Source organism: Vipera berus (genome assembly GCF_964194415.1).
Source record: "Vipera berus genome assembly, chromosome: 6".
Taxonomy (NCBI): Eukaryota; Metazoa; Chordata; class Lepidosauria; order Squamata; family Viperidae; genus Vipera; species Vipera berus.
The window spans coordinates 913,029-939,787 of NC_138208.1; the positions used below are offsets into that span (position 1 = coordinate 913,029).

The 26,759-nt window shown below is 45.1% G+C and overlaps 1 protein-coding gene across 1 annotated transcript in view; it reads right to left on the reverse strand.

The window, feature by feature from the left end:
* LRP6 (LDL receptor related protein 6) overlaps nt 1-26,759 on the reverse strand; it is a 63,996-nt gene that overhangs the window by 14,130 nt on the left and 23,107 nt on the right. The window contains exons 6-16 of the mRNA XM_081330695.1: nt 22,823-23,219; nt 21,403-21,574; nt 13,119-13,335; nt 12,515-12,804; nt 11,726-11,952; nt 10,726-10,910; nt 8,229-8,555; nt 7,270-7,472; nt 5,748-5,959; nt 3,921-4,114; nt 304-513 (exon numbers count right to left, since the gene is read on the reverse strand). Of these exons, the coding sequence (XP_081186821.1) occupies nt 304-513; nt 3,921-4,114; nt 5,748-5,959; nt 7,270-7,472; nt 8,229-8,555; nt 10,726-10,910; nt 11,726-11,952; nt 12,515-12,804; nt 13,119-13,335; nt 21,403-21,574; nt 22,823-23,219 (2,634 nt within the window). The remainder of the gene's footprint in view (nt 1-303; nt 514-3,920; nt 4,115-5,747; nt 5,960-7,269; nt 7,473-8,228; nt 8,556-10,725; nt 10,911-11,725; nt 11,953-12,514; nt 12,805-13,118; nt 13,336-21,402; nt 21,575-22,822; nt 23,220-26,759) is intronic.

The following is a 26,759-nucleotide window of genomic DNA, read 5'->3' on the forward strand; positions in this document are numbered from 1 at the left end:
TGGAAGGCAGGTCTTCTGGCTAAGCATCAGCAGCCTTTAGACCAGGGGTCGTCAAACTTGTGGACTTCAACTCCCAGAATTCCTCAGCCAGGCGTGCCTGGCTGAGGAATTCTGGGAGTCGAAGTCCACCAGTCATCAAAGGGCCAAGTCTGAAGAGCCCTACTTTAGACCAATATTTCTCAAACTTGGCAAAAATGAGATGTGTAAGCTTCAACTCTCCGAGTTCTCCAGCCGATACCACAGAGGGAAGCTGTTTCATGAGGTAAGACTTAAGGTCTTCTTCCGGTGTGGCGAAACACTTACGGTATTCCTGCATGTTGAGTTCTTTCACGGCATGGATGTCGCTCAGCTGAGCAATGCGAGCCTGAACTTTTGTTCGTCCCTCTTGGCGAGTCATGTCAATTTTCTCAATCATCTGTTGGTGACGATCGATCCAGTAAAGCCATTTTTCAAATACGGTCAGGCCGATCGGCTGCAGGATGTTCGAATCTTCTAGTACTATCCGATTTGCACCTTTGAAACGGGGGGGGGGGGGGGAGAAATAAAGGGAAACTTAAACAAAACAAAATGCTTTTAACTTCTTATGTGCTGTGACTAAGTCTTCATTTGAGAGGTCTAAGCCGTAATGCCGAACGAGCTCCATAAAATGCACAACAACTGTAAACAAATTTCGAATGCTCCAAGTTTATGTTTGGAAACAAAAGTTTTCTCTCCTACTCTAATAATGCAACATCTCTGGAGCTGATTGCCAGAGGTTTCAACATAAAGACAACATAATTTGCATAAGAGATGTTAAATTGATGGGAGATCCAGCTGCGAGATGCAATGCACACCTTCATGACTTTAAAAGTGGACTGTTCAGACCCAGTCCAATAACAATATCAATATCAGCAACCAATAAAAGTTGCTGAATTAAGTCAACTAGCATGCATTTCAACAGAAAGTGAAAGATAAGCATATTTAACATGTATCTAACACTTAACTGAATGGAACCACACCTGTTTTGAGATATGATAACATCATGTGCGCGTGTGTGTGTGTGAGAGGGGGGGCATCTTTCTAGCAATGCTTATCATTCTGATGCAGCCAAAAACAGATGAGTTAAAATCTACAATCTAAAAACCTGAAACATATAAAGGCTTTTTGTCAGGGGTCTTCAAACTTGGCCCTTTGATGACTTGTGGACTTCAACTCCCAGAATTCCTCAGCCAGGCACGCTGGCTGAGGAATTCTGGGAGTTGAAGTCCACAAGTCATCCAAGGGCCAAGTTTGAAGAGCCCTGCTTTATGCTGTGAAAAAGCAGACACACTGCAGTGTTCTAGCCAGGCTATTATGAAAATAGGTGTGAAGAAAGATCTACTTTCTCCAGGTATCTCACCTGCTCCTCTGATGAAGGCATTTTGGCTACTCTCAACCCCTCTTCTTCCACACAGCCTTTCCTTCCAAACCCCAGGGATTATTTTATTCTACATTATCTTCTATTCTGGGTAGCATTTGGGGGCCCTTGAAGAACCACTGGGGCCACTCCTAACTAAGATGTTTGCCCTGGTCTATCATTCTGACCCATCCCGCTGAAAAGGGGAGCCCAAATTCCTTGACAGGGACTGATCAAAGTGGGAGGTGGTGTTTTTTTTAAAGGAACATCAATGGTTCCAGCTTTCCCACCAATATAGCTATAAAGCTCTCTAAATCTCATCCAACCAAACCACGGGAAGCAATTTTCTAACCACAGAGTAAGTCTTCCAGAAACCCAATTATGACTCGCGAATGTATTCCATCACACAGGAAAGAAAGAAGAGTAAAAATGGGCTCTTGTGACTGAATGTAAATCACGATCTCTAAGAAAAGCAGAGATGGGGAACTCCAAAGAGCAGTACTGAGCAGTACTGAGGGAAGTATCGGGAGTAGAAACGTAGCAACATTTGGAGAACTGTAGTTTCGCCACCTTTCATCTTAAGAGGAGTTAATTCAGTGTTCTGCTCACAGAAGATAGGAGCTGCTTGAATCCACTAAAATATAGGTAGTTCTCCCTCTTTCCAAACAGGTACATGCTGGTGAGCAGAAGAAAATCACAGAGTATCAGAGTCGGAAGGGACCTTGGAGGTCTTTTAGCCCAACCTCCTGCTAAAGCAGGAAACCCTACACCATTTCAGACAAACGGTTGTCCAATCTTTTCATAAAAACCTCCAGTGCTGGAGCACCCACAATCTCTGGAGTTCCACTGAGTAACTGTTCTAACTAATTCCTCCTTAGTTCCAGGTTGCTTCTCTCCTTGACTAGTTTCCATCCGTTGCTTCTTGTCCTGCCTTTGGGCGCTTTGGAGAACAGCTTGACTCCCTCTTCTTTGGGGCAGCCCCTGAGATACTGGAAGGCTTCTTTGGGGCAGCCCCTGGTCCCTCCCTTCGTTAAACTGGACCTACCCAATTCCAGCAACCGTTCCTTGTATGTTTTAGCCTCCCGTCCCCCTGATCGTCTTTGTTGCTCTTCTCTGCCCTCTTTCTAGCATCCCAACATCTTTTCTTAAGTACAAAGCGAGACTAGTCTGAAGACTTTCTCCCTACCCTAGGCATGAAAACTGCAAGCAGGCCCCATCTCCTTCCTTCTCATGCTCTATCAAGATAGACAACCCTAGTGGGTTAAGCATCGCCGTGTTTGAAATCTCCCAAACTGCCTTTGTACAACATTAGGAAAAACGTTCCTGGGGCCAGGAAGAATAAAGTAAGGTAGAACAGTTGTACAACTTACTTCTAACTTCCAGATGCCTTCTCCCTGGATTTCCTCCTACCAGTGGAGATCGTTCACTGGTTTACTATAACATTCAAGCCTATGCTAAGTTGGGTTTAGATAGTGGTTAAGTGTATGGTAAGAACCCCGACACTGGACGAAATCCAAGAATTACAGAGCAGACAAGTTACTCCAGGGGCAGCCTGGAGCAATGGGCAGTTTCAGCCACACTTAAGGGTTTTTCTGGAAGTCTACACCTTGAAATACAATATAGGACAGTCAAGAATCCAGCATCTTTTTTCTCTGAACTTCTCCTGGATGATGACCACTGGAAGCATAAGAAGCAAATTCAAGAAGGCTGAAGAAGATGAAGGATTGTGCTTTGCATTCACAAGGTTCCATGGAGTCCAAGCTGGAGAATCCCACCCACACCCCCCAAAATATCCAGGAATTGTTCCTAATGCTCTAGTTGACGTTAGTAGAAATTGAGGTTTCTCTAAATTGTCCGTGATGCAGCAGGACTTCTTTATTCGTTGTCCCAAACCAATAAAACATAGGTACAAAATATAAAACACAGGAAAATCAAAACCTGAAAAATAATTATTATTTCTAACTATTCTGGTCAGTTTAACAACACACCTGTTACTGTTTTAATGTCTGTATATACCCGCACGTGGTTATTGTGTGGAAGACCAGTGAATTTTTTTCTATTTTCTCCGTAACAGGGAGTGCACCAATTTGAGCCAAGGTAACACAAGAGAAGTACACAAGTTGTTACAAAGATAATTAGACCTCACCTAGGGAGAAGCTGCAATTGCACCATAACAGGGAGAGAACAACGCTGGGGTGTTGTGTATGATCTGATCTAGCTCAGTGCTTTGGGGTTCTTAGACTAGGATGGTAAAAACCTGGCTCAATCTGGAAAGCGTTGCATTACAAGCGTAAAAGGAATGTTGTCAGAGCACAACTCGTGCAACAAGCAGTTGGCGACACAGTCTGATTTGGAAAGGGGAGGCACCAAGAAGGCTATCAATTAGGGATTAACTGAAGGCAAAGGGCCTTCAATTAATGGTGTAATAAGATGGAGGGTTTGTCGTCACTGTGAGTTGGGGGTGGGGGCACGAAGGGAGGCTCAGCCAATCTCAACGTATACACGGTTGTACTTTGACCGTAAAGGCTTCTTTCGTTTCTCCTACCAGAAAGGTCACTGCTTTCAATCCTCCGGAGGTCGGAGTCCGCCCAGAACAGCTTCCCCAGCTGGCTGTCCACGGCCAGGGCCACGGGCTTGCTCAGCCCGCTGGCAAAGAGCAGCTCTCGTTCTGTTCCGTCCAACGCCGCCCTTTCGATCCTGGGGGGAGACCTCTCCTGCAGGTTGGTGAAGTACATGTACCTGCGGAAGGAGAGACGGTCCAGTTATATCCCTCCTTTGCTCCTCCCCACCAAACCAGCAGGCTTCACATCGCTGGACTGCCGCGGAGGCAGGAGAGAGCGCCCTAGCTAGAAAAGACACGAGAGGGGGCGGCAAACAGCGGATTCGGAAGCCATCCAATGTGGTGCGTAGTGGGTGGGAGGCCATAAGAAAATCTGAAGCTCATTCAAGGTCGAATAAAGGTTCTGGGAGAAAAAAGACAATTCCACACCACGGCCAAAGAAACGGCTTGGGAGTTACATGGAATTCAACACTTTTAATTTAAAATGAATTAAAACAAACAAACAAAACAAAGGAAACTTGCTTCCAATTTTCCAAAGCTACCTGCTTCGACGGTATCAATTACTTAGGGTTCAAAGTTTGAAATGCAGATAATCTTTGATTTCAATCTTTTTTTTTTAATTGCATTGCTGTACTTGAAAAATAATCAGAAAAGCTGCATGTTAAAAAGCAGTTAATATCTTAATCTGTTAATTATGGCAGCATACATAATCTTAAACTCTCATTAACTGGAGCTTAAAAATCCACCAACTGCTCTGGATTTTGTTCCCTTTCTCTTTCTAGCAGAAAAGAGATTCAGCGGTCTACAAAAGCAGGAGGCTAAACAGTCCCTGAGCATTTTATTTTATACTTCTGCTTCTAGAAAGATTAGAAGCTGCTTGATTTATGGAGGCCTCTCCTACTCATTTATTTTATCTGCATTGCACACACTACTTACAAAACTCTTGCTACACAATCCTTTAGCGTTACAGATGAAGACATCTCTAAATTCTCTTAGATGTCATAAAAACAATTTCACATTTCTGTACTGATTTATTATTGCAATTGTATCCACGCTTTATTACAAATATCGCACCACTGATTTTAACTTGTTTATTCCACGTTTCCTCGGACCCGGTTTTATTTTGTGTAATATAGTTTAAATCAAGTGTTTTTCAAACTTGGCCACTTAAAAGATGTGTGAACTTCAACTCCCAGAATTCCCCAGCCAGCATGCTGAGTGAGCGGAACTGTTAAGCAACTTAGAAAAGGAATAAAAAAATAACTCCCGCTTTTGAAGTCTGATAAACCTGGAAAGGGATTTTTTAAAAAAAACTTAAAATTTTTGTTTATCATTTTTCCTTCTTTCTCTCACGGCTTCCTAAAGTTCCTTCTGGAAGTTTCTAGAAATCAAAAGCGGAAGTTAAAAAAAAAAAGTATCAGCTCCTTGAGTTGTTCCTTGTTTTTCCTCATGTTTTACACACCTGAGCTAAAATGCGCACAACCATTAAAGGCATACAACATTTCGTTTGTTTAGAGCAGGGGTGTCAAACTGGCGGCCCGTGGGCTGGATGCATCACGCACAGGCCACGCCCAGACACACAGAAAAAAAACCGTCACGATACGTCACGTGACACGATAGTTTGACACCCGTGGTTTGAATAATGCCCATTTTAGAGTGTCAGGGTCAGCACCCCAGGATTTGTATCCTGATAGAGACTTTCTTTACAGCATTCAACCTGAAATGGTTGACGTGGCAGAGCAGAAAACCGCAGCAGGAGAAAAGTCAGGGGGATCTGGAACAAAAATGTCTCTAAGCCTTTCCCATCCTTACCCCTTCTCTGGATTCACAACGATCGCCCTGGGCCGATCCTGTTCGCCTTTCAACACCACGCCCATCAACCGTCCATCCAGCCGGGTGACGTTGATGACGTTTGTGGCTTCACAAGTCCAATAAATGTAACGGCTGTAAATATCAATACTCAGATCATACGGCTGGATATCTGGATTTTGATTGGGGACGGGACTCATCACAACGGTGAAACTCTGGAATGAAGGTGCAAGACAGAGGGGGCTTCAAGACGTCCATCAGAAACAAGCTGAAACTTGACATAAGAGCTACTTAGCGTGGGACACATGACGTAACCCTGCCACTCTCAACCAGGTACCCCCCCCAAAAATATTTTAGACAGTCCCAACAGCTAGCCTGCACGATGATCAGTGGTGGTGAAGGAAAATGAAGTTTATTTTTTCTTCTTCTTCTTCACAGAACAAGATAGTAAGATAGCAACGTAAATGGTGAAAAAGGAATCAAATTCAACTTTCTCCGTTAAGCACATATTGACAAACCCTACAATTAACCGTATAAAAATACTGTATGTGATACATACTTTTTAATATTAAAAAAATAAAAAAATTATCCCTAGTAATGCAAACATTACGCTAGACTGCTTTGATGTTTTTATTGTTGTTTTTATAAGCCACCAAAAGTTACGGTACACAGGATTGATGGCCATATGGACACATCTTATAAATAATAAGTAAATAAATCTCAAGGAAAGTTGAGCCATTTCTTGGAACTTCTTTTGGCCGTAAAAAAGAATAAAAACACTCATTCAAGAGATGAGCTGAATATCAAAAAGAAAAGGAATGTCTCCATTCAGAGCTCCTGGTTTAAAAATTCAGAAACTGGCCTGACTCTGTGTCTACTTTTCAGGAAGCCAAAGAACTATAGACATGAAGGACGCATTTAAACGAAGATCTTTTGAATTCTGCATTTGTGGTGAAGTAGGATGAATTTCATTCAAGTATCTTTAAAACATTTATACTCTAAAATTAAGCTCTACCTAAACTCAACCCTAAGGGACGCAGTGGCTCAGTGGGTTAGGACACTGAGCTTGTCGATCAGAAGGTCGGCAGTTTGGCGGGTCGAATCCCGAGTGCTGCGTAGCAGAGTGAGCGCCTGTTACTCGTCCCAGCTTCTGCCAACCTAGCAGTTCAAATGCAAGTAGAAAAATAGGGACCACTACGGTGGGAACAGCGCTCCGTGCGCCTTTGGCGTCCAGTCATGCCGGCCACATGACCACGGAGACGTCCTCGGACAAGCGCTGGCTCTTCGGCTTTGAAACCGAAACCGAGATGAGCACCGGCCCCTGGAGTCGGAAACGACTAGCACGCATGTGCGGTGGAACCTTTACCTTTACTTTAAACTCAACCCTGAATTTGCCTCCTCTACCCAAAATTAAGATGTTCCTTAAAGGTGTTTATAAAGCCTTTCAAACATCAAATCCAGCGAGACAGGAATTGTTCTGCCTCTCGTCTCTCTTTGCCAAAGTGAAGAGCCGTCATTTAGCTACCTGACTGCCGTTCTCCTGGGACCTTCTGATAATGTTTTGGCGAGAGTCGATCCAGTAAAGCTGCTTTTCCAGTGGATCATAGTCGATTGCCCGAACATTTCTGAGGCTGTGTATCGGAAGGATGATCTCTGGACTCTTCAACCCATCGATCACCATACGGTTGATTGCATTCTTCTGACTAAACAGCAAGAAACTTGTCGGGGCTGATGGAGAAATGCCAGGAGAGAAGGGCCAGTTAGGCTGAAGAGGTTAAGATCGTGGCTCTAAAAATATTCCAAAATGTCCCACAAAATGAAAGGACTGCAACTATGAAAGGACTACCTTCCTTTATAAAATCTATCTATCTATCTATCTATCTATCTATCTATCTATCTATCTATCTATCTATCTATCTATCTATCTGGCCTACAGAGAGAGACTAGAGCAGGGGTCCTCAAACTTGGTCACTTTAAGACTTGTGGACTTCGACTCCCAGAATTCCCCAGCCAGCACGGCCCCCTGGATTAGAGAAAGGAAGGTGCTGTTCAGAGGGAAATTCTTTAGGAGGTGAATAAAGAAATTGTAACACCATCTTTAAAAATAGATTACTTTTTAGATTACTAAATTACTTTTTAGACACACAGGTTAAAATGTCCAAATCTGGTCTGCAAATCTAGTTAATAACTGCTCCCAGGCATATTGTTAAAAATAGCAATTACTGGGCAAACGATGCACTTCCAAGAAGTGAAAAAACAAAAAACCCCACAATCCTACAGGTGAGCCTCTCGAAAATTTTCCATTTTCTCTAGTCCCTCCAGATTTGAGAACAAGATGCAAACGTTATGATTAGGAATTTTTTTTAAAAAAGCCTTGGTCCAATTCAACCATTTTATCTGAGCGGAAGAATAAAAACTCTGGGTTTATGGCGAGCCAGCCTTTAGGAATGCAAGCGAACGCCACCGTCCGTGTTTCCGGCTTACCGCTACACGTTCTGTTGTCCGGGTTCAAGGAATAGTGAGCAGGACACCCGCAGACAAAGCCCCCCACGGGCACTGCCAGGCAGAGGTGGGAGCAGTGCCCGTTGCTGGAGGCGCACTCATTCCAGCCCGCTTGCCGGGAGGAGTGGAAGACCAGGATGTCCATCACGTAGTCCAGGTGGTTTTGGATGATGGTCCGATTCTGCCCACTTGTCTTGTTGGCCCGCTCGATGCTACGCCGGCTCCAGTCAGTCCAGTAGATGTAATCCTGGTACTGAGTCAGGCCGAAGGGATGCGGTAAATCGTCTGCGATGACATCACGGTCAAGGCCTGGGTGCGGAAAAGGGGAGGGAGGGAGGGAGGGAAGGAAAGAAAGAAAGAAAGAAAGAAAGAAAGAAAGAAAGAAAGAAAGAAAGAAAGAAAGAAAGAAAGAAAGAAAGAAAGAAAGAAAGAAAGAAAGAAAGAAAGAAAGAAAGAAAGAAAGAAAGAGACATATGATACCCCTCTACAGGAGACCACTGACCCTGGAAGTCCTTGACTTACAACTGGTTGTTTAGCAACTGTTTGAAGTTACAATACCCCCCACCCCACCCCCCGCAATATTATGGCTCTGGAGCTCCAACGGCTTTCCCCAGTCAGGCTTGGGCACATTCTGGGCACCTGGGATTGGCCTGAATTTATGACCATGGTTACATGACTCAATTTATGACTTTTTTTTTTAGGCTGAAAACCAGCGTTTACTTCAAAATGGCTTGTGATTAGCAGTGGGTTTGCTGGACTGCTGCAAAAAAAAAGATGGTGAAATTGAGTCATTGTTTGGGTGACCCGCTTTAGGACCATCACAATTTACAACTGTAGCGGGCAGGCTCTGTTATAATCATGTCAAGGACTACATGTATGTTGCTGTGAGTGCGCTGCCTCACACACACACACACTTGCTTACCCCTCACATACAAAGCAGAATATATACAGGTAGTCCTCAAATTATGGCAGTTCACTAAGTGATGAATTAGGAACTATATTTCTCACTTAACGACTGTTGCAGCATCCCCAGAGTCACGTGATCAAAATCCGGACGCTTGGCAACTGACTCATATATATTATGACGGTTGCAGCGTCCCCCTGGGGTCAGGGGATCCCCTTTTGCGACCTTCTGACAAGCAAAGTCCACGGGGAAGCCAGATTCACTTAATGACCGGGTTGATAATTTAACAACCGCAGTGATTCACTTGACAAATGTGGTGTAAAATGGGACAAAACTCACTTAACAAATTTCTCACTTAGCAACATAAATTCTGGGCTCACTTGTGAGTCGTAAGTTGAGGACTACCTGTATATAGCTTGGGGCATTATAAAATTTGTAAAATAAAAAACAAAATGGCCTGAACTACTTCAGTTTGTCTAATAAGGGAACAATGCGTAAAGAATTCAATTGCTGGAAAATGGGTATAGGAAAAATGTTATTTTTCTAATCCTGAACAACGCAAGCCCCTTTACCTTCTTCACAGAAAAGAAGTCTTAAGATTTATTAGACTGTTTGGCTCAGGTAGGACCACCCGGTCAGTCTTGACGGTGTCTGAAAAACACCGCCTCCTCTCACCGGGGGGGGGGGGGCACCAGGAAACCCGTCCGAGGACACATTTTGGCCACTGTACCGAAGCGGTTCGGGACGGCCTTCCTCTGGGATACTTTTCCAACTTCGAAGCCCTGAGGAGCTCCTCGCAGGCTCCCCTCCCAGTCCTAAACCTCGCTTATCTTTTGGCCGTCATCTGAACAATGCCTGATTTGGCTAGTGCCACAAAGAGACGAAGCTGAGGACGGGCGTATCTGCAGGGAGAAGGAATTTCTTAAACGGGGGCCCCCAGTGGAGAAGGACGGGCTCCTTCCGAAGAGTTCAGACACCGGAGAATGGGGAAGGTCTTCTTGGGGAATATCGTGGCCCCGAAGGTTTCTTTAAATTTAATTTAATGTAATTTTTGTACTGCTCCGAGTCCGCTACATGCCTGAAAAAGGTTGGCTTAAGCTACATTTCCATTATCTGTCAGGAATCGTAACTGCAGGGGAAAAAGTATTCAGAGCTGTGAATTACTGTCCCGTGTGCAGATGCTGAACATACGGAAGACAAACGTGGCAATACGAGAGACCTTGGAAGGCCAAAAGCATTATCCAAACCCTTAAATATCCTGGTTCATGAAGACGTTGGGGAAGAGGATTTTCAAACTTTCCCGAGGTGTCTTCTCTACAATATCACTTTCTAGGTATTGTCCCTCTTTTTCTTCCTCCTCACTTTTAATATTACTACATGAAGTGTCTATAAACTCAATTGTTACTTCAAACAGATAGTTAATGTTTGGGTAACAACGATGTATGAATTTAAACTCTGCATTATTATGTATTATTTTATTAGTACTTCTGTTTCTGTTGAAAGCACCTCACAAGCCTACATGATCCTGGCGTAATGAAGACCGTTAGTTGATGTCTACGGCCAAGCAAAACTCACCCAGCATATTTGAAGATTCGATCAAATTGGTGTCCAAGTCAGTCCAATACAACCTTCTTTTAACGTAGTCGATGGTCAGACCATTTGCTCGTCCCACATTCGGCACTAAAGTGCTACGTTCACTGCCATCCATGGCTGCTCTGTCAATTTTGGGCTTCCCACCCCATTCGGTCCAGTACATGAACCTAAAGACAGATCGAATATTCCATGTTTATTTCCCAAAGATGCACAAACAATCAGGAGTAGAAAATATCCGAGTGATAAAATTTAAAGTGATTATTCCGAGCAAGAATAAGTGTCTTTTAAAACTAAATAAAAATTTCATAAAAATAAAGGTTTATTTCTTTTAAAGATAAAAATATACTAAGTACGTTTATTTAGAAGATAACACTATAATGCTACGCTAGCTCCCTGCCTTGATGTTTGCAAAGGGGAAGGTACAGACTGAGACCACAGTATTTTTGTTAAATAATTGCCACCCATTTTCTTTTTCATCATTTTGCCTGAAACAAATATATTGGTATTTGGTACAATATTTTTACATTCCAGACAGATAAAATTCTAAATAGCAATTTGCACCGTTGCTATGCAATCTTTACTATGGAAAGGACTTAATTTTTTTTTTACCATAGGGGACTTTTGTACAAGATTATCAATGTATCTGCTCATTTGTGTCAAACTTTGAATTGAATTTTAAACTAATTTGGCACAATTGCATTGGCTGGCCAATTCAGGGGACTTCTATGCAAATTTAAATAATAAAAGAGCAACGAAAAATAGCAGAAGTAAATGGAATAACCCAATTTTAAAACTGAGTGCATTACTGTATCCTCAGTTCTTTTAAAATCTTTGTTTTGATTTAAAGATACATTTCTGCCCAATTGCACAAACTATCTTACAATATCCTATAGATTTTTCAGGGCTGATTTCTCAGAGTTCACAAAACAGATTAAAAATTCAGCTTAGCTTCTGAATATGAAGAATTAAGCAAGCAGCCCACCCTTCAGTGGGATCCAGGGCCAACGCCCGAGGGCTGTCAAGATCCTTCCAGACTAGAACCTGGCGATGTTGCCCATCCAACTTGGACACTTCAATACGGTTCGTCCCCGTATCTGCCCAATAGAGATTCTTCCCTAACCAATCCACAGCCATGCCTTCCGGATAATCCAGTCCAAACTCAACCACGTGTTCCAGGGCACTTCCGTTCATGAAGGCTCTACTGATGGTCTGCAAGGAAAAAAGAGAAACGAGGGTGCACGAAAATTTAGGGGGCCATGCTACCTATCGGTATATCTGGGAAGGGGTCCACACAGACAAAGCAAGGATGCTCCTTGTCAACTAGAGCTTGATCTCTAAGAGGATCGCCCAGATTTGGGATGCCCCTTTCCCGATTTCTCTAGATCAGGGGTAGGCAACCTTGGCTCTCTGATGACTTTTCAACCTCAGCAGCTTTAAGCTGTGGGGAGTTCAACTCCCAAAATTCGCCAGCCATCAAAGTTACAAGTCAGCAAAGGTCAGCAAAATTCAGGAAACTTAAAAGTCGGCAATCCATGTCTAGAGGATATGGCTATTCCTGAGACCCCCAGTGTGTTGTAGCAGGGAACCCAGATGCATTTTTCTCTCTCTTCTTTGGAATGATACCACTAACAAGAGAAGATCTCTTAGCATCTCCAGAATTTGGACGTTACCCATTTGCTAAAAGAACCGAGACTTGGTCTGGTTACCCAACTTGATGAAATGTTCCTCAGTCAATTTTAGTAAGACACGAGAGATATGCTGACCGCATTACCTTCAGCGAGATGTCTGTCCAGTATATGCGATTGTCCGACACGTCAAAATCCAGGGCTGAGGCTTCCTTGACTCCTGTTAGCGGGATAGCGACATTATTGTTGTTTGTCTCGAGAGAGATTCGCCTGATATCCGCCCTACGGGAGAAGAGCAAAAAGGCTTCCGGGACAATGCAGGTCTTCAGGTCCGTCAGGAGCTCCAGGCCGATGGGGCAGGCGCAGCGCAATCCTTGGGGCCGGTACAAGCAGAGGTGGCTGCAGCCCCCATTGGATTCTGCGCAAGGATTTGTGCCTAAGAAAGCAGGAACAAAACTTTTAGCGTTGCTAAATCTTCATCATTGCTCCACAGCGGTCAGGTCCAAAGAATGGAGTTCCTTCTGAGTTGTTTCTTTGTGGCCGTTCACCTACAGACAGAATCTTGCCGGACTAAAGCAATTATCTGCAATAACTATAGAGACACTCTGTGAATTACTAGGCAGGATCCGTCCCTGCCCTCTTCCTGCCCACCAGACACTCCACGTCTGCCGCCTACTTAAGTGTATGAATATGTTCAAAAAATAATCTCTCTGGATTACAGGAGAGGAGTTTGATGTTTAAGACACTCACCCATAATCTTGTGGACGTTTGTCGCCTTGAGGCCCATGAGATCCGGCAGCTGGTCAATTATGATCTCTCTTTCTGCTGTCCGCTTGTGAACCCGCTCAATACTTCGCCTTTGCCAGTCTGTCCAATAAATATAGTCCCCCAGCAGGGTGAAGCCAAAGATGTGGGGCAGCTTGTCCTCCACAAGGACTCTTCTGCTGGTTCCATCTGTTTTCATGACCTACACGAGTACAAACGCACACACACACACACACACACACACACACACACAAGATAGGTTTGAATTAGTAAACTCAGATTCTTGCACAATGCAATTCTTGTCAGCCAATGCAGTTCAATAAATCTCACATTGTAACTCAAAAGTTTAACAAGTGCATTTCTGCATGAATGTCTGCTAAACAGCCTCCTTTAATAACTTTTCCTTCTACAAATTCCATCACACCTAGTTGGAACATATTAGACTTTACATGAGAGGCGTCATTATGTCTTAGCTCTGCAGTCAGGAACTAGCTAACAGCAGAAACTTCACAGACTCTGCAAGATAAGCTGCGCTGCTGGTGACTAGAAAAAGGAAATATCCAGGGAATACTGAAGCTCTAGATGTAAGACCGACTCGGGATCTCACTCCTAGGCGCGTTTCTCCAACTCTGCCAAGTGAGTGGACTGTAAGATGCTCTTTTTCCAGCCTTCAAGGTGGGAGGTACTTTTCCCACATTCATTCAGACGTTCTTTCTTCACTGAGCAGCGTTGCTTACTGCGGGGGTCTGCAACCTTGAGAACTTTTAAGACTTGTGGACTTCAGCTCCCAGAATCCCTCAGCCAACTATGCCTGCTACAGCTACATCTTCCTTATTGCTTCAGAGATGAAGCAGAATTAGCTAACAGAATAGCTTCGAGGTTATTTGCCTTGTGAGGATCTGGGTTTATCATTTCCCATAACTGGGAATTGAGCCCAAACCTATGATTAATGCAAAGCTTCTTTTCGTATCATATCTGCCCATTTAAAAATGAATTGGGACATACAGTATGTCCAGGGGAGGTCTGGAGAACTGAAGATGCTTCTGCGAAAGTGGAGCTGAGGGCCAGGACAAAAAACAATTGACTGGCGAGTAGACCGATTCTGCGGAGCCTCCCTGGATAAAGGGAAGGGAAGGAGATGGCCCACATGTGCTTCAGGTGACTGCTCCTCAGAAGGAAGCTGTAGGCCAGCCATTTTCTACTTGTTTTGGTACTGGGAGACGAAGGCAGCCATCTTGCTCACACCTCCTCACGGAGGAGCCTTTTAAAAGACACTAAATTCACAAAACTCACTTTCTAATCACTTTTGGAAATTGCCCATTAACCTTCTTGGAGACCTTCAGAGGAAAGGTTTAACAACCGAAAGAATTTGAAACATACAGGAAAAAAGCTAAAGAAGATTTTGATCTAAATAAGGGCAAATCATAAGATAAATTTGGGATACTGATTCTTAACTGTAAGTTTTTGGAATTAACTATAAAAAATAAATAGGAAACAGACCTGTTTTGGCTATGCTGGCTATTGTCAAGTCATAACAAAGATAAATTACTTTATCGATTTCAGAATCTGGATTATCTAATGACATCAGAAACATCAACCACCGGTTAACCACTGGTGGTGCAGTGGCTGGAATGCAGTACTGCAGGCTAACTCTGCCTGCAGTCTGGAGTTCAATTCCGAAGGGACTGAAGGTCGTGTCAGCCTTCTGTCTTTCTGAAGTTGGTAAAAGGAAGACCCAGATTGTTGGGGGGCAATACGCTACCGTTATAAACGGCCAGGAAGTGCTGTGAAACATTATGGAGCGGTATGGAAGACCGCTATTGCTGTTATGAAAGGAGATCTTTTAGGGATGAGGCCAGAAATCAGTAGCTACAGGATCAACAGTGTTAGCAATACTGACAAGACTATGAGCAAAAGAAAGTACTGAAAGCAGAAATTACAGGCCAAGAGGATGATTTGGAAAAGGCCACTTGACTGGACGTACAAAAGAAACTGTCTGAAGTTTTAAAAATGGAAAGAGAAAGACAATCCAAGAGAATGACCTGGAAATGTTTTCTTATTGGACCTACAAAAGACTGGGTTAAAACCTTCAAAAAAACCCCTCTACAACGGGATAAAGAAACCTGTTCCCAGGTACAAGAGCCACTGCCCCCAAGAAGAGTGTGGGGAGCAGCTGCTGGAAAGGTGATCCCCAAAGGCAGGTTTGGACTTCCGCCAGGGCAGAACAGCTCCTCTGTTCTGTGCTTTTATAAGTGCCGTTCCTTTCTGAACTTCTGGACTGGGCCAGGGAGAAAGAGGTGATAATAATAATAATAATAATAATAATAATAATAATAATAATAATAATAATACCCGGGAGACTCGGTGGGACGCTGCTGCAGAGAAAGGACGGGGGTGGCTCGGCTTCCTTCCTTTCGGAGAGCCATCGAACCAAGTGTTCTGTTCCAGCCTACGACTGGCCCTGTTTGAATGTTAGGGACAACCCCTTTTTATAGTCAACAGGCTGGAAAAAACCCAACCAAATTTATTTACAGAGTTCAAACAAGAGTTAAACCAAAAGTTCAAACAAGAGTTAAACAGGAATAACAGACCAGGACTCTAGCAGAAGATCTTCAAACGGTTGCCTTCAGCAACCAGCACCTCCCACACCTTCCCCTTTTATCAGCAGTCCCAAGGCGTGGCTTCTCATTGCCCTCTCCTCCTCTCACCGAGGTGCCTCATTGCCTTTCTCTATTCTGCTCTGCTGGATTGCCTCCTGCTCCTAGCATCCCTGAATAGATCCAGCTGTGAATCATCTTCGTCCAATACCTCGTGCTCAGACGGCTAAGTCTGATGAGGAACATGACAGGAGGGGCCAGGCTGAGAGTCCTGCAGTCCATCAGAGCCTCCCTCTGACACCAAAGGCTCTCCAACCCCCCCTCCTCCTCCTCTTCAGAATCATCAGACTCAGCTGCCGGTATCACAAGCTGACGTTGAATCACAACACCAAGGATGCCGAGGTGACAGGGACGGTGCACCTTCCAAGCAGATCCTCCTGATCCTCCATCCCAGCTCGGTGGCTTCTTCAGTCATTTATCACCCACGGTTTCCTCTTGGATGGAAGTGCAGACCTGCTACGTTTTATAGAGGCTGGCTGAGAAGGGAGCAGGAAATCCTTTTCTCTACGGCCGTCGGCTGAAGCCCCCACCTTCCCCTTGCTTGAGCGTTGGAGTGACCGGAAAGGCAAGGGGGGCGTCCCCTAATAAAACACACTCTCTCCTCAGGTCACCTTCATGTAACCATCCTAGATACAACACAGCGCCTGAACCGCAATCCTACGATGGAGGGAATATAACTTCAAGAATGGATGTTAAGCCACTTTTCTAAATCTGTCATAATTTCAAACAACTGTTAAACAAATGGTTGTAAGTTGAGTATTACACGTACATATAGCTTCCATATTGTTTAAATATAGTAACTACTGTACATAAGCTGCACGTACGTTATTTATTATATACAAGCTATGTACACACAACAGGGAGCAGTCCCCAACTTCCTCACGCGAATGATGTAACCTAGTTGAGTAATGAAGCATCTGTAAGGGATCAACCAGGCTCGGAGAGCGTTGAGGACTCCGCGGTTCAATCCCGAGCTACAGATACTCTTTTCTACTGGATTCCCTGACTGCACGCAGAACATGCTGTACTTCTTAAAATGTACATACATTGGTTTTATAGCCATATTCCTTATTGAAATATACAAGAGTGTCTGCGGGAGATAAAAGTAGAGACTTACTATCCTACTATATATGCAGAGGGGAAGATGTCCCGTAGGAACATCCCTACAAGCAGACCTGTTCTGCCATCTTGAACGGCTTCCATCTTTAGTTACTGTAAAAGGACCCGTCTCTCACCTAGAAAGCATCAATCCCAAAGGAAGAGGAGACGATGAGAAGGAAATGCCAGTATTTCAAGACCACGGCCAAGAAAGTGGCACGTTTGCAGGCTACTTCATCCAAGTAACTCTGGAGAAGACCAGAAGTGATGATCAAGCTGTTCCAACCCATTCAAGATGACCGAGTACCTATCGCAGTAAGTCCTTCAGGTACAAAAACACCCCCCCCCCTTTTTTCAGTTTAAACAAAGTCAATTCACAAGTAGGGAATGTTGATTTACGAACAGAAAAAAATGAGACGAGGCTACGGCTATGAGTAACAGCTGCTCGTTCTTTTCCTGACTCTTGAGACTGTGTTTCATATTCCTTAAATAGAGGTGCCGTCTAGCAAAATTCCTGGCTCCTCACAAGAGTATTTGAGAAGGAGAGAAAACGAGGCAGCAGAGGAACACGACAATGCTACGTTGTCGAGGCTGCTTCTCAGAGGAGAGGAATCAAAAGGCCTCTAGGGAAGAAGCTGCCCTAAATTTCAGCCTTTAACCTTTGGGGCTGATTTTTAACCACAGTGTGGATGGATTTCACAGTGCAAGACGACTCTTAACTACAAGGATAAAAACAACAACAGAAAACATATGTGGCTTCCCACATCACACGCCAGGGACCGAGCTCCAGGCGCACAGATGTCCTGCTTCAGAAGATACCAGCGAGCAAGTACGCCAATGTAGATTTGCAGGGCAACGGATGCACTACAGCTCCGAACTGCTCTTGAAGGCCTGGATCGCTTTAAAAAAGCCAATACAAAAAACCTGCCAGTCTGTCTTTCCCGCCCCCCCTTTTTTCGGCTGCTTCGGAATGACTTTATTGAAATTACTCCCACACCTTCTCCTACAAGGTCCAGCTCCATAAAACATTAACAGGGGCTGAGGAGGAATCCCAGGGACCAAGGAACCTTGCAAGGGGTCAGAGAAGTCCTTATGGCAGCCAAGACCCCAAACCTGCCCTTTTTTATGGCCGGGTTGCCATTGTGACTTTTTTAAACCCACCTCGACCTCTACAGATGAACCTGCAGCACAACTGACACTTCCGCTTATTTATTGGCTTCCTTATTTGAGTTACCTACTGCCCAGATGACTTTGGGCGGCTTACAACCAAAAACCATCTTATTAAGAGAAAATACCACAAACCAGAACAGCAAAGTACAGAAATGGAACAAAATGGAAAGATAACTTCCTTCTTCCTCCAATATTCAATAAGTTTAGCTTTAAGGATAAAGCGACGCAGAGAAAAACAACTAAAAGAAGGAAAAACTAGCAGGATGTGGCTGATATCCACTGCACCGCACGGAGTTTTAGACATGCTACGTACAAAGAGTGGGGACGTGCGCTGTTTTGGACGCAAAATGAGCTTTTCTCTTATTCTGGAAGCACTTCAAGCTTGAAGCAGAGTTCCAACCTTCTTCCCAAATGATCAAAACAGCCTTTCTCAAGTTCAGAATGGTAGTAGTGCCTCACATGAATTCAAAGCCTCAAGATTTCCACACTCGACACCACTGTCTGTCCAGTGTACAGAAGCTCAAGGGAAGTTGTTGGTGCAACTATTCCTTATCTCTCTGGAAATGAGTTTGATTTCTTTCTAGCTCATCTGGAGAGCCCAAGAAAGGGAATAATTCTTCTCCCCAGACGGATCGTTCCCTCAATTAAGTAAAAAGCTCCATTAAAAAGTCCCATTGTTCTGAGGCAGAACACTCAGCTCTTGAATTAAGGAGATCTTTCCTTCTCTTGATTGTGGGAAATTCATTTACACGTAGAAAAGAGATCTGAATCTGGAATTGGGATCTGAACTGCAAAGTGAGCTACTCTTGCAGAGTTGCGGAAGTTGTGTGGAGCCGGGACCGTATCCGATCCGTGTTTTTGAACTGGGCACGTAACAGGCCAGAGGGCTGAAGGACTTATCCGTGTGCCAAGGGGAAAGTGCCAGAAAGGTCCAACAGAATAGGAAGTTCTCGAAAAATGAAGGGACTAAAAAGATGGAATCTCCGCAAGAGACCCGAGGATTTGCCACACAAAAGAGGTTGAGCAAAAATTCATATTCCACGTACAGCTGTTCCAAAGGGAAGAACATTTCAAACGATATTATGATTAACACTTTACTCTGTTCTACTTCAGCTAGCGAATGGAGTGATAGCAGCTACTCAAGATTTGCAGAGCCTTCCACTCTTACGTTTTTTAAAAGAAAATCCATGGAGAATCTCTCTTCTTTAATTAGCAATGATCAGTTATTATGAAATGCTGAATTCCTGACCAAAGAATCAGAAAGGAAATTAATTACAGAGCTTTTTGGCCCAGGCACAAACAAGGTTTCCCTCTGTAACCAACGTTCAGCCAGGATCGCCATCATCCTTACTTGCAATCGCTATGTGATCCTTCTTTCAGAAATATCGGCACGAATGGATCGCAGAAATTGCTTTAAGTTAGACATTCTGCCTCTGTGCCTTTTTTTTAAGCTTTGAGGAGAGCCCCCCCCCCAGAAGTTTGGTTGCTAAGTTGTATACTGTGAACGTTAAGTTTGCCTTTTACCCATAATAGAGGGAATTATTTTTGGATCCATTTTCCCCATTCCAAGAAGATATTTTAAAGACCTATACAATTTTAATATTTAGCAATGGTCACAGGCATTACTACTTTAAGTAAATCTTACTAGACTGACCAGAGAGAGCAAATGGACATTTAGGGCATGAGCATTATATTCTGCCTGGAAACAGACTTTTAAATGTTTTTAGAAAGGGCTGTGTGGAATTAGGGCCTCAGGCACACACGCCGCCGTATCAAAATTCATTAGGATGTGTTGGAATGGTCCGACCGGCATAGAATTACAGTAAGCGGCAGGTTGGGGAGATCCATTTCGTCTGCATTCTTCCCCCATTGCACAAATCCTGGCACCTGGTCAATTTCTCCAGCCTCCTTTCTCCTTTAGAAAGTGGCGCAAAGTGGAAGGAGGAACCCAACAGTCTAAAGCATCACAGAGCCGCCTCGGAGAGAAGAAACAAATCACGAGGGTTAGGATAATGTTTTTCCCCAAAAAATCCCGTGCAGGAAAGGAATGAAGTACACTTCCCAAAAAGCACATCTGGAGCCTTCTCCTGCTTTGGACTCTTAAGAGCTGGAGGAGGAGGAGGAGGAGGAGGAGGAGGAGGAGGAGGAGGAGATTATATTCCATACCATGAAAGTTGATCAAACAATGGTTCATGTTTTGGAGGAGGGAGGGGGCTGCTCCAAAGCTCACCGCAGGGGTGTTGGTTGGGGTGGCTTTTAACCTTCACAGAGTAAGAAAGAACGAGATCAAAACGGGAAAACTCGCAGAGACCCAGCCGCAAGGATGTAGACTGTTGAAAAGGGCTGCCAGACAAGACCCAGTAAGTCCGCATCAGTGCCGGATGCTTTGAACCGAATCCTCATTTTAAGACCGGGGTCGCGTTGGTGATTTCATGCCCCGTCCAATTTCATCTCCAGGCAGAAGATAAAACATGTAATCCCAGCCGAGCAAAGCAGATCATGCATTTTTTAACCTCCCTCCTGGCATGACAGGAGCCAGCGAGGAATTGTCCCCGTCAGACGTTTATAGGTGGAGAAAATGGACTGAGATAAAGCAGGAAGCCGCAGCAGAACTCCTCCTCCTCCTCCTCCTCCTCCTCCGCCCCGCTCAGCTGCAGGCTGCCAGATAAATGGGGAACAAAAGTTTCCTGCTGAGACCCCTGCCAATAGCCATTAGTCCCTGCAGAGGCTTTACTATCATCCTCCTCCTCCTCCTCCTCCGGGAACGGCAACAGTGCCACGTGAATCAGCAAGATTGAAAAAGGAAAACACATCAGCATGTAGAAGAGGGGGGCGGGGGGGGGGGAGAGGGGGAATCTCAAGATACAATATTGGGTTTTGCAAGAGACTTGGATTTTTTTTCCTGGTTAATTCTACAAAACTGCCACCCGAGAAGGGCTGCTTGAGAAAAACAAAAAATGGATGCGCAGACGCCTTTTAAACTGGAAGCCTTAAGAGTTGGTGTCATTTTATACACTGCAAAATGTTCGTGTCTTTGTTCCACAAGAAGTCCTCGGCTTACAACAGCTTGTTTAGTGGCCCTCCGAAGTTACAGCGGCACTGAAAGAAGTGGCTTACGACCGTTTTCCACGCTTACAACCGTCAGAGGTGGCGATTAGATCACCCCGGGATGTCATCTCACATTGTAAACTGTAAAGATGTAAACTGCCACAAACTGTTTATTCGTCGCTGACCCTGCCATTCATTTCTCGTCAAGAACGTGAAATGAGCTGCCGACCCAAACAGCCCATCTCAAGGAAGGACTTTGGATTTTGGACCAAGGAAGAGAAATGGAAATAACAAACCTCAATTTTGTCCGTTTTGGCATCTCCCCAGTATATCGTGTTTTCCATATAGTCCAGCGCCAAACCGTTCGGCCAGCCGAGTGAGGTATTTACCAGGACGACTCGGTCAGAACCATCCAAGGCGGCCCTCTCGATCTTTGGGATTTCTCCCCAGTCGGTCCAGTACATGTAGCTAAAAGGAAAAGGGTAAGATGGAATAAAAGGCCGGCTGCAAAAAACGCCCAGTATTGACTAGAGACTAAACTCTGCTAACTTTGGCACTGTGGCCTGTACTTTCTTTAATTGACGCTATTTTTACTTAAACGTATCTGCAAAATTGTCTGGTTGAACTCCCACGACAATCTCCTGTAGAATTCTCATAAATAGCACTCCGTGAACGTGGAATATATCCAGCATTTTTTTTTCCCTTTTGTTCAATCCCGAGTGATTCTCAGAAACGGCCTGGACAAGTCTCTGCGCTTTTCTTGGCAAGGTATTTCAGAAGTGGTCTGCCATTGCCTCCTTCCTAGGGCTGAGGAAAAGTGGCTGGCCCCAGGTCAGCTGGCTGGTCTCGTGCCCAAGGCGGGACTAGAACTCACAGTCTCCTGGTTCCTAGCCAGATGCCTTCACCACTACGCCAAGCTGGGTCTTGTCCAACATTAGATCAGCCTATTTGCTGGGGGGGGGGGGGTAAATTCCCAAAGATCGTCATTCTTTCTCCCTTTTCCTAAAAGTGTCAGGGTGATTAGAAAGGCATCATAAAAGGAAATGTTATCCATGATATGTTCAAGTTGCGGATCTACGACAGAGTTAAAATGTTTTTCAGCCTATTACCCAAGGGCTTAAAAAAAAAGAGTAATGCAAATGGAAAGCAATTTAAAACTGCCTCAGTTCGTTATTTTAAGAAAGAGGGGAAACATCAGCATTAAAAGAGGTTCACAGTTATCTCACAACAGGCAACTCAGAAAATGTGTAAGCGACAATGCTGACTATCAAGCAGATGGACTGCATTTTTTTTTTTACTTTGTTACCGTTTCAACCAATCGAGCGCAGCCCAGGAAATCCTTGTAGAAATTTCAGCTGCTTTTACACACGGGGGCCTTATGTCCCAAGCTAATTTTCAGTTTAGCATCCAAATTTCTCATTATACTTTCATGTTGTAAATCAAATCTCGTCTTGGAGGAAGAGAGCAGATGAACAGGCTCTTTGGAATCATGGGCTATTCTAAAACAAGCTAAAAAGCTCCTATTGGTCCCAAATAATCCTCATTTAAGCACTCTAAAATGGAGAACAATCACCAGGAATTATTTATGGCCAGTAAAGGGAGATTCCTATTTCTGAATCAGGGAAAGCATCTTGAAATGAACCGTAGATTTGACTGCGAGTATATGGTAGTTCCTAATTTTTTAAAACCTTTATAATAAAAAAATATGTTCCTTACCCAATCGTAGGATCCAAAACTATGGCTCTCGGCTCTTCCAGGTCTTCTGAGATCAAGATCTTCCTCATAGTCCCATTCAGTCTCGTGACTTCGATGCGGTCTGTCCCCGTATCTGTCCAGTAAAGATTTCGGGCCACCCAATCCACAGCAATGCCATCGGGGTGTGCAATTTGTGCCTGTACAACAAACTGGCTAGCTGACCCATCCAGGAGCGAACGCCTGATGGCTCTCACTTCATCATCTGTCCAATAAATATACCCTTCCACGGGGTCATAGTCAATAGCGATGGCGTGCCGAATGTCTTCCAACTCCAGCACAATATCCGTGAAATCCGGCGTGTCCAAGGAGATCCGCCTCAGATCCGTCCTTCGGGCCAGCAGTAGCAACTCCGTGGCTCCTGCATAGAGGAAACCCAGCTAATTAAAATTAAAATCACTTCTCTGTTCACCCGCCTCTTTGTTGAAAACCTACAGGAATTTCATGGTATTTAGATGGACTGGCCTACCATCAGTCAACGAGTCCAGAGCTGCCGGGCAGTGGGGAAACGTTAGGAAAGGAAGGAATGAAGCCATTAATCTTTGCGAGCTGGGTCTGCTGGGAGAAGCAGCTCTCAGCATTTCCTGCGAATGAAGGCAAATTGAACTGCTGGCCAAGCGGGGACAAAGGTGGCCAGGAAACGACTGAGGCCTGGGAAGCGGGCTCCTTGTCCGTCAACAGAGAGCTGATTTATCTATCACCAGCCTATCAGGTACTTAGGAGCCGAGGATGTGGCAGCGCAAGGAAACGAGAGCCAATAGTCAGCCATCAACACACCAATCAATCCACAGGAAGCCACACCTAGCCACATAAATACCGCACTACGCAGGAGCCAACGGACACATTCCAGTAGAGAGAAGTTCGCCGAGGATGATGGGCTCCGGCAGGAGTCCAAAAGCTCAAACAACTGAGCCCCCGGTCCAGGTGGCCGACCTATATTGGACCCTTCCTCCTTCCGGCCACCTCAACTCTCTGGCCTCCCCCTGCCCTTAACAGCTCCACCGAGGAGCCGATGGCTTGGACCAGCTTCTCAGCGGAAGGGACGCCTGGCAGATGCTCCAGCTGAGCCCTCTCTCAAGCTGACCCACCGGCCTGCCTGTTGGAGCAGAGGCCGGGGGTCTCACTGCTAAGGCCCTGGGCTGCCAGCAGTCCGAAGCGACCCTCCCAGGAGGAAGGAAGCAGCCGTCCTGCAGTCCTCCTCAGAACAACTGACGGCCTGTTGTGGAACATCAGCAACTCCTAAGCAAGCGCAGTCGCTGGGGAGGGGGAGCTCCCCCTTGGCTTCCTCCTCCCAGATGCACAATCTGCAGTGATCCCCATCAAGGCAGGCAATAAATCTGTCTGAACAGCAGCACGGGGAATTCACAGATGCGCACACACACACCCCTTCCGTTCGCATCAGCTTTCAACTGAAAATGTCGGCCGTCCCTAACTTAGGCAATGTGAGAGAAAGGAAGACCCCGCCGTTCCCTTTTTTAGGAATTAAGAGTTGCTTTCCTCTTCACTGCCGTAAAACGCACAAGCAAAACAGAACCCGCAGGGCAAAACCGACACCGCCTGGGGTTTGGGGCTTGCAAACCAGGCCTTTTTCTCCCTGGTCGTGGACTGTAGTTCCCTTTCACCTGTCCCCATCAGCACCCCAGGGCTGCAGAGAGAAACCTTTCATTTTAGAAGCTGTGGGAGAAAATAAAAGAGAGGCAAAAAGTGGCGACTGATTACGGTGCCCTTGTTGCATCCTGTAATGTATGGTTTTCTGGGACTGCGTAGCTTCTGAGTGAGGCCAGGAAAGCACGCCCGGCTTCTTCAGAGAGATGCCAGGAGGCTTCCACGGACCTTTTCTGCTTCTTCCTGTTGGGATTTGCCCCGCTGCAATCGCCCAGAATCCGCCTTCTTGAAGCTCAGAACCATATTGTGACCCTCTTCTGAACAGCGGGAGGATTCGGCCACTACTTACTACAGTGTGTGAACAAGACAATTTCAGAACTACTTGGAAATGCAGGATAAACTGAAGATGAAGAAGGCACTTGGGGTAAGCTTTCCTGTCACCGTGCTGCAAGGGCTTCAGAAACTCAGAATTTCACCGCCAGAGGAAAGTGGGCCAACCTGTTGAATGGAGAAGACAACCCTACACGTCTTTCTGAGGGTCTCTGGAACTACAGGTAGTCCTTGGACTTACAACCATTCATTCGGTGACCATTCACAGTTACGACGGCACTGGAAAAAGTCACGTATGGCCACTTTTCTCGTTTACCTATCTGCAGCACCCCGAGGGTCACGTAATCGAAATTCGGACACTTGGCGAACGGCTCATATTTATGACGGCTGCAGCGCCCCGGGGTCACGTGATCCCCTTTTGCCACCTTCCGACAAGCAAAATCAATGGGGAAGCCAGATTCACTGAGCAACCGGGTCACCTGTTTAACAACTGCGTCGACTGGCTTAGCAACGGTGGCAAGAAAAGTCGTAACATGGGGCAAAACTCCCTTGACAACTGGCTTGCTTAGCAACAGAAATTCAGGGCTCAATGGTGGTCATAAGTCCAAGACTGCCCGTGCTCCCATTTATTCTAGCAAAGGAGGAAATCATAATACAGATTATGCCAAAGACGCGCACGTCGTTCTGGCTGCTCTTTCCAAAGCCAAATTGACTCGTTCTTCAGTCAAGATTGTGTCGTGCTGAGGGGGGAAAAAGCCACAGCCACACAGGAATGGCATGACCAACGTCAGAGAGCGCTTTACACACCACAGATATCTCTAAGACAACTCTGGGAGCCACCAAGAGATCATCTTACCAGCAACCTGTGTTTTTTTTTTTTTTAATTTCCCGTCTCTCTCAGCCCCGGCTGCCTCTTGCTCACACCAGGGTTATTTTTGCACTAAATAGTAGCAAACAGAGGAGCTTCTCGTCCTATCCCTGCTTAAAGGTCGCTTTGAAAGTAGGCAGCCACAGAATTTAAGTGGCCTGACGGTGCCATCAGCCCTAAAATATCACTTGCCACAGATTTAATTGTATACCATTTCCTAAAAGGTTTTCCCTAAAGGTTTTTGGGATTGCTGGGAAACAGGAAGCAAAGGGCAACTGGGCCTCCAAGGAGTGAATTAAAGATAAGAGACTTACAAAAAAAGACTTCTCCCTGCTCAGGCTCCCTGAAAAATCAGTCGTCATGGAAACTACTCTAGCCAGGCCAGCCAGATTTCTTCACCTTTGCTGCGCTGCTCCATCAGGGCCAAGTGGTATAAATGCTATCCATCCCACAGAGTATTTGCTGGCTTTCAAACTTCTTCTGAATGCTGCACTCCCAACACGTTGCAGGAAAGAAGCCGGACTGCCAAGAGAGCCTGGGTGGTTTGCATTACTGTCTAAAAAAGGGGGGTGTTCGGTCCCTCGCAGAAAATTAATATTTGTTCCAAGGAATTTATCGCTAATACATCTTCGCCTTCATTTTTCACTCAGTTTAGGGGGAAAAAAGATTTTGGTACAATTACAGCAACGAAGGGGTTGATGGATAGCAGACGTGCATTGCTTCCCCCCCCCCCCCCGCCAGGAAGAAGTTGAAATTCAGCACTGCGCAGCTGAGGCTTACTTTCTCCAATTTCCTCTCTCTTTTTGCTTTAAACCATCTAAAAATGAGGTTTATTAACTTGATTGGGAAAAGCCGAATGAATCAGAGTTTGGTTCCTCAAAAGTTGCATTCCGCAGGCAGACAAAACGCCTTTTCCAGATTCTGCTTAATCAAAATTATAAAAGAGAGGGTTTTCTTTCCTTTTTACTAATTCTGGCTACCTCATCACCTACGGGGTCATTCCTGATCAGGGAAAATTCCCACGGGCATTCACACACCTAATAGGAGCCAATCTGGTTTGGGTCCTCAACCTTGGCAACTGTAAGGCTTTGTGGACTT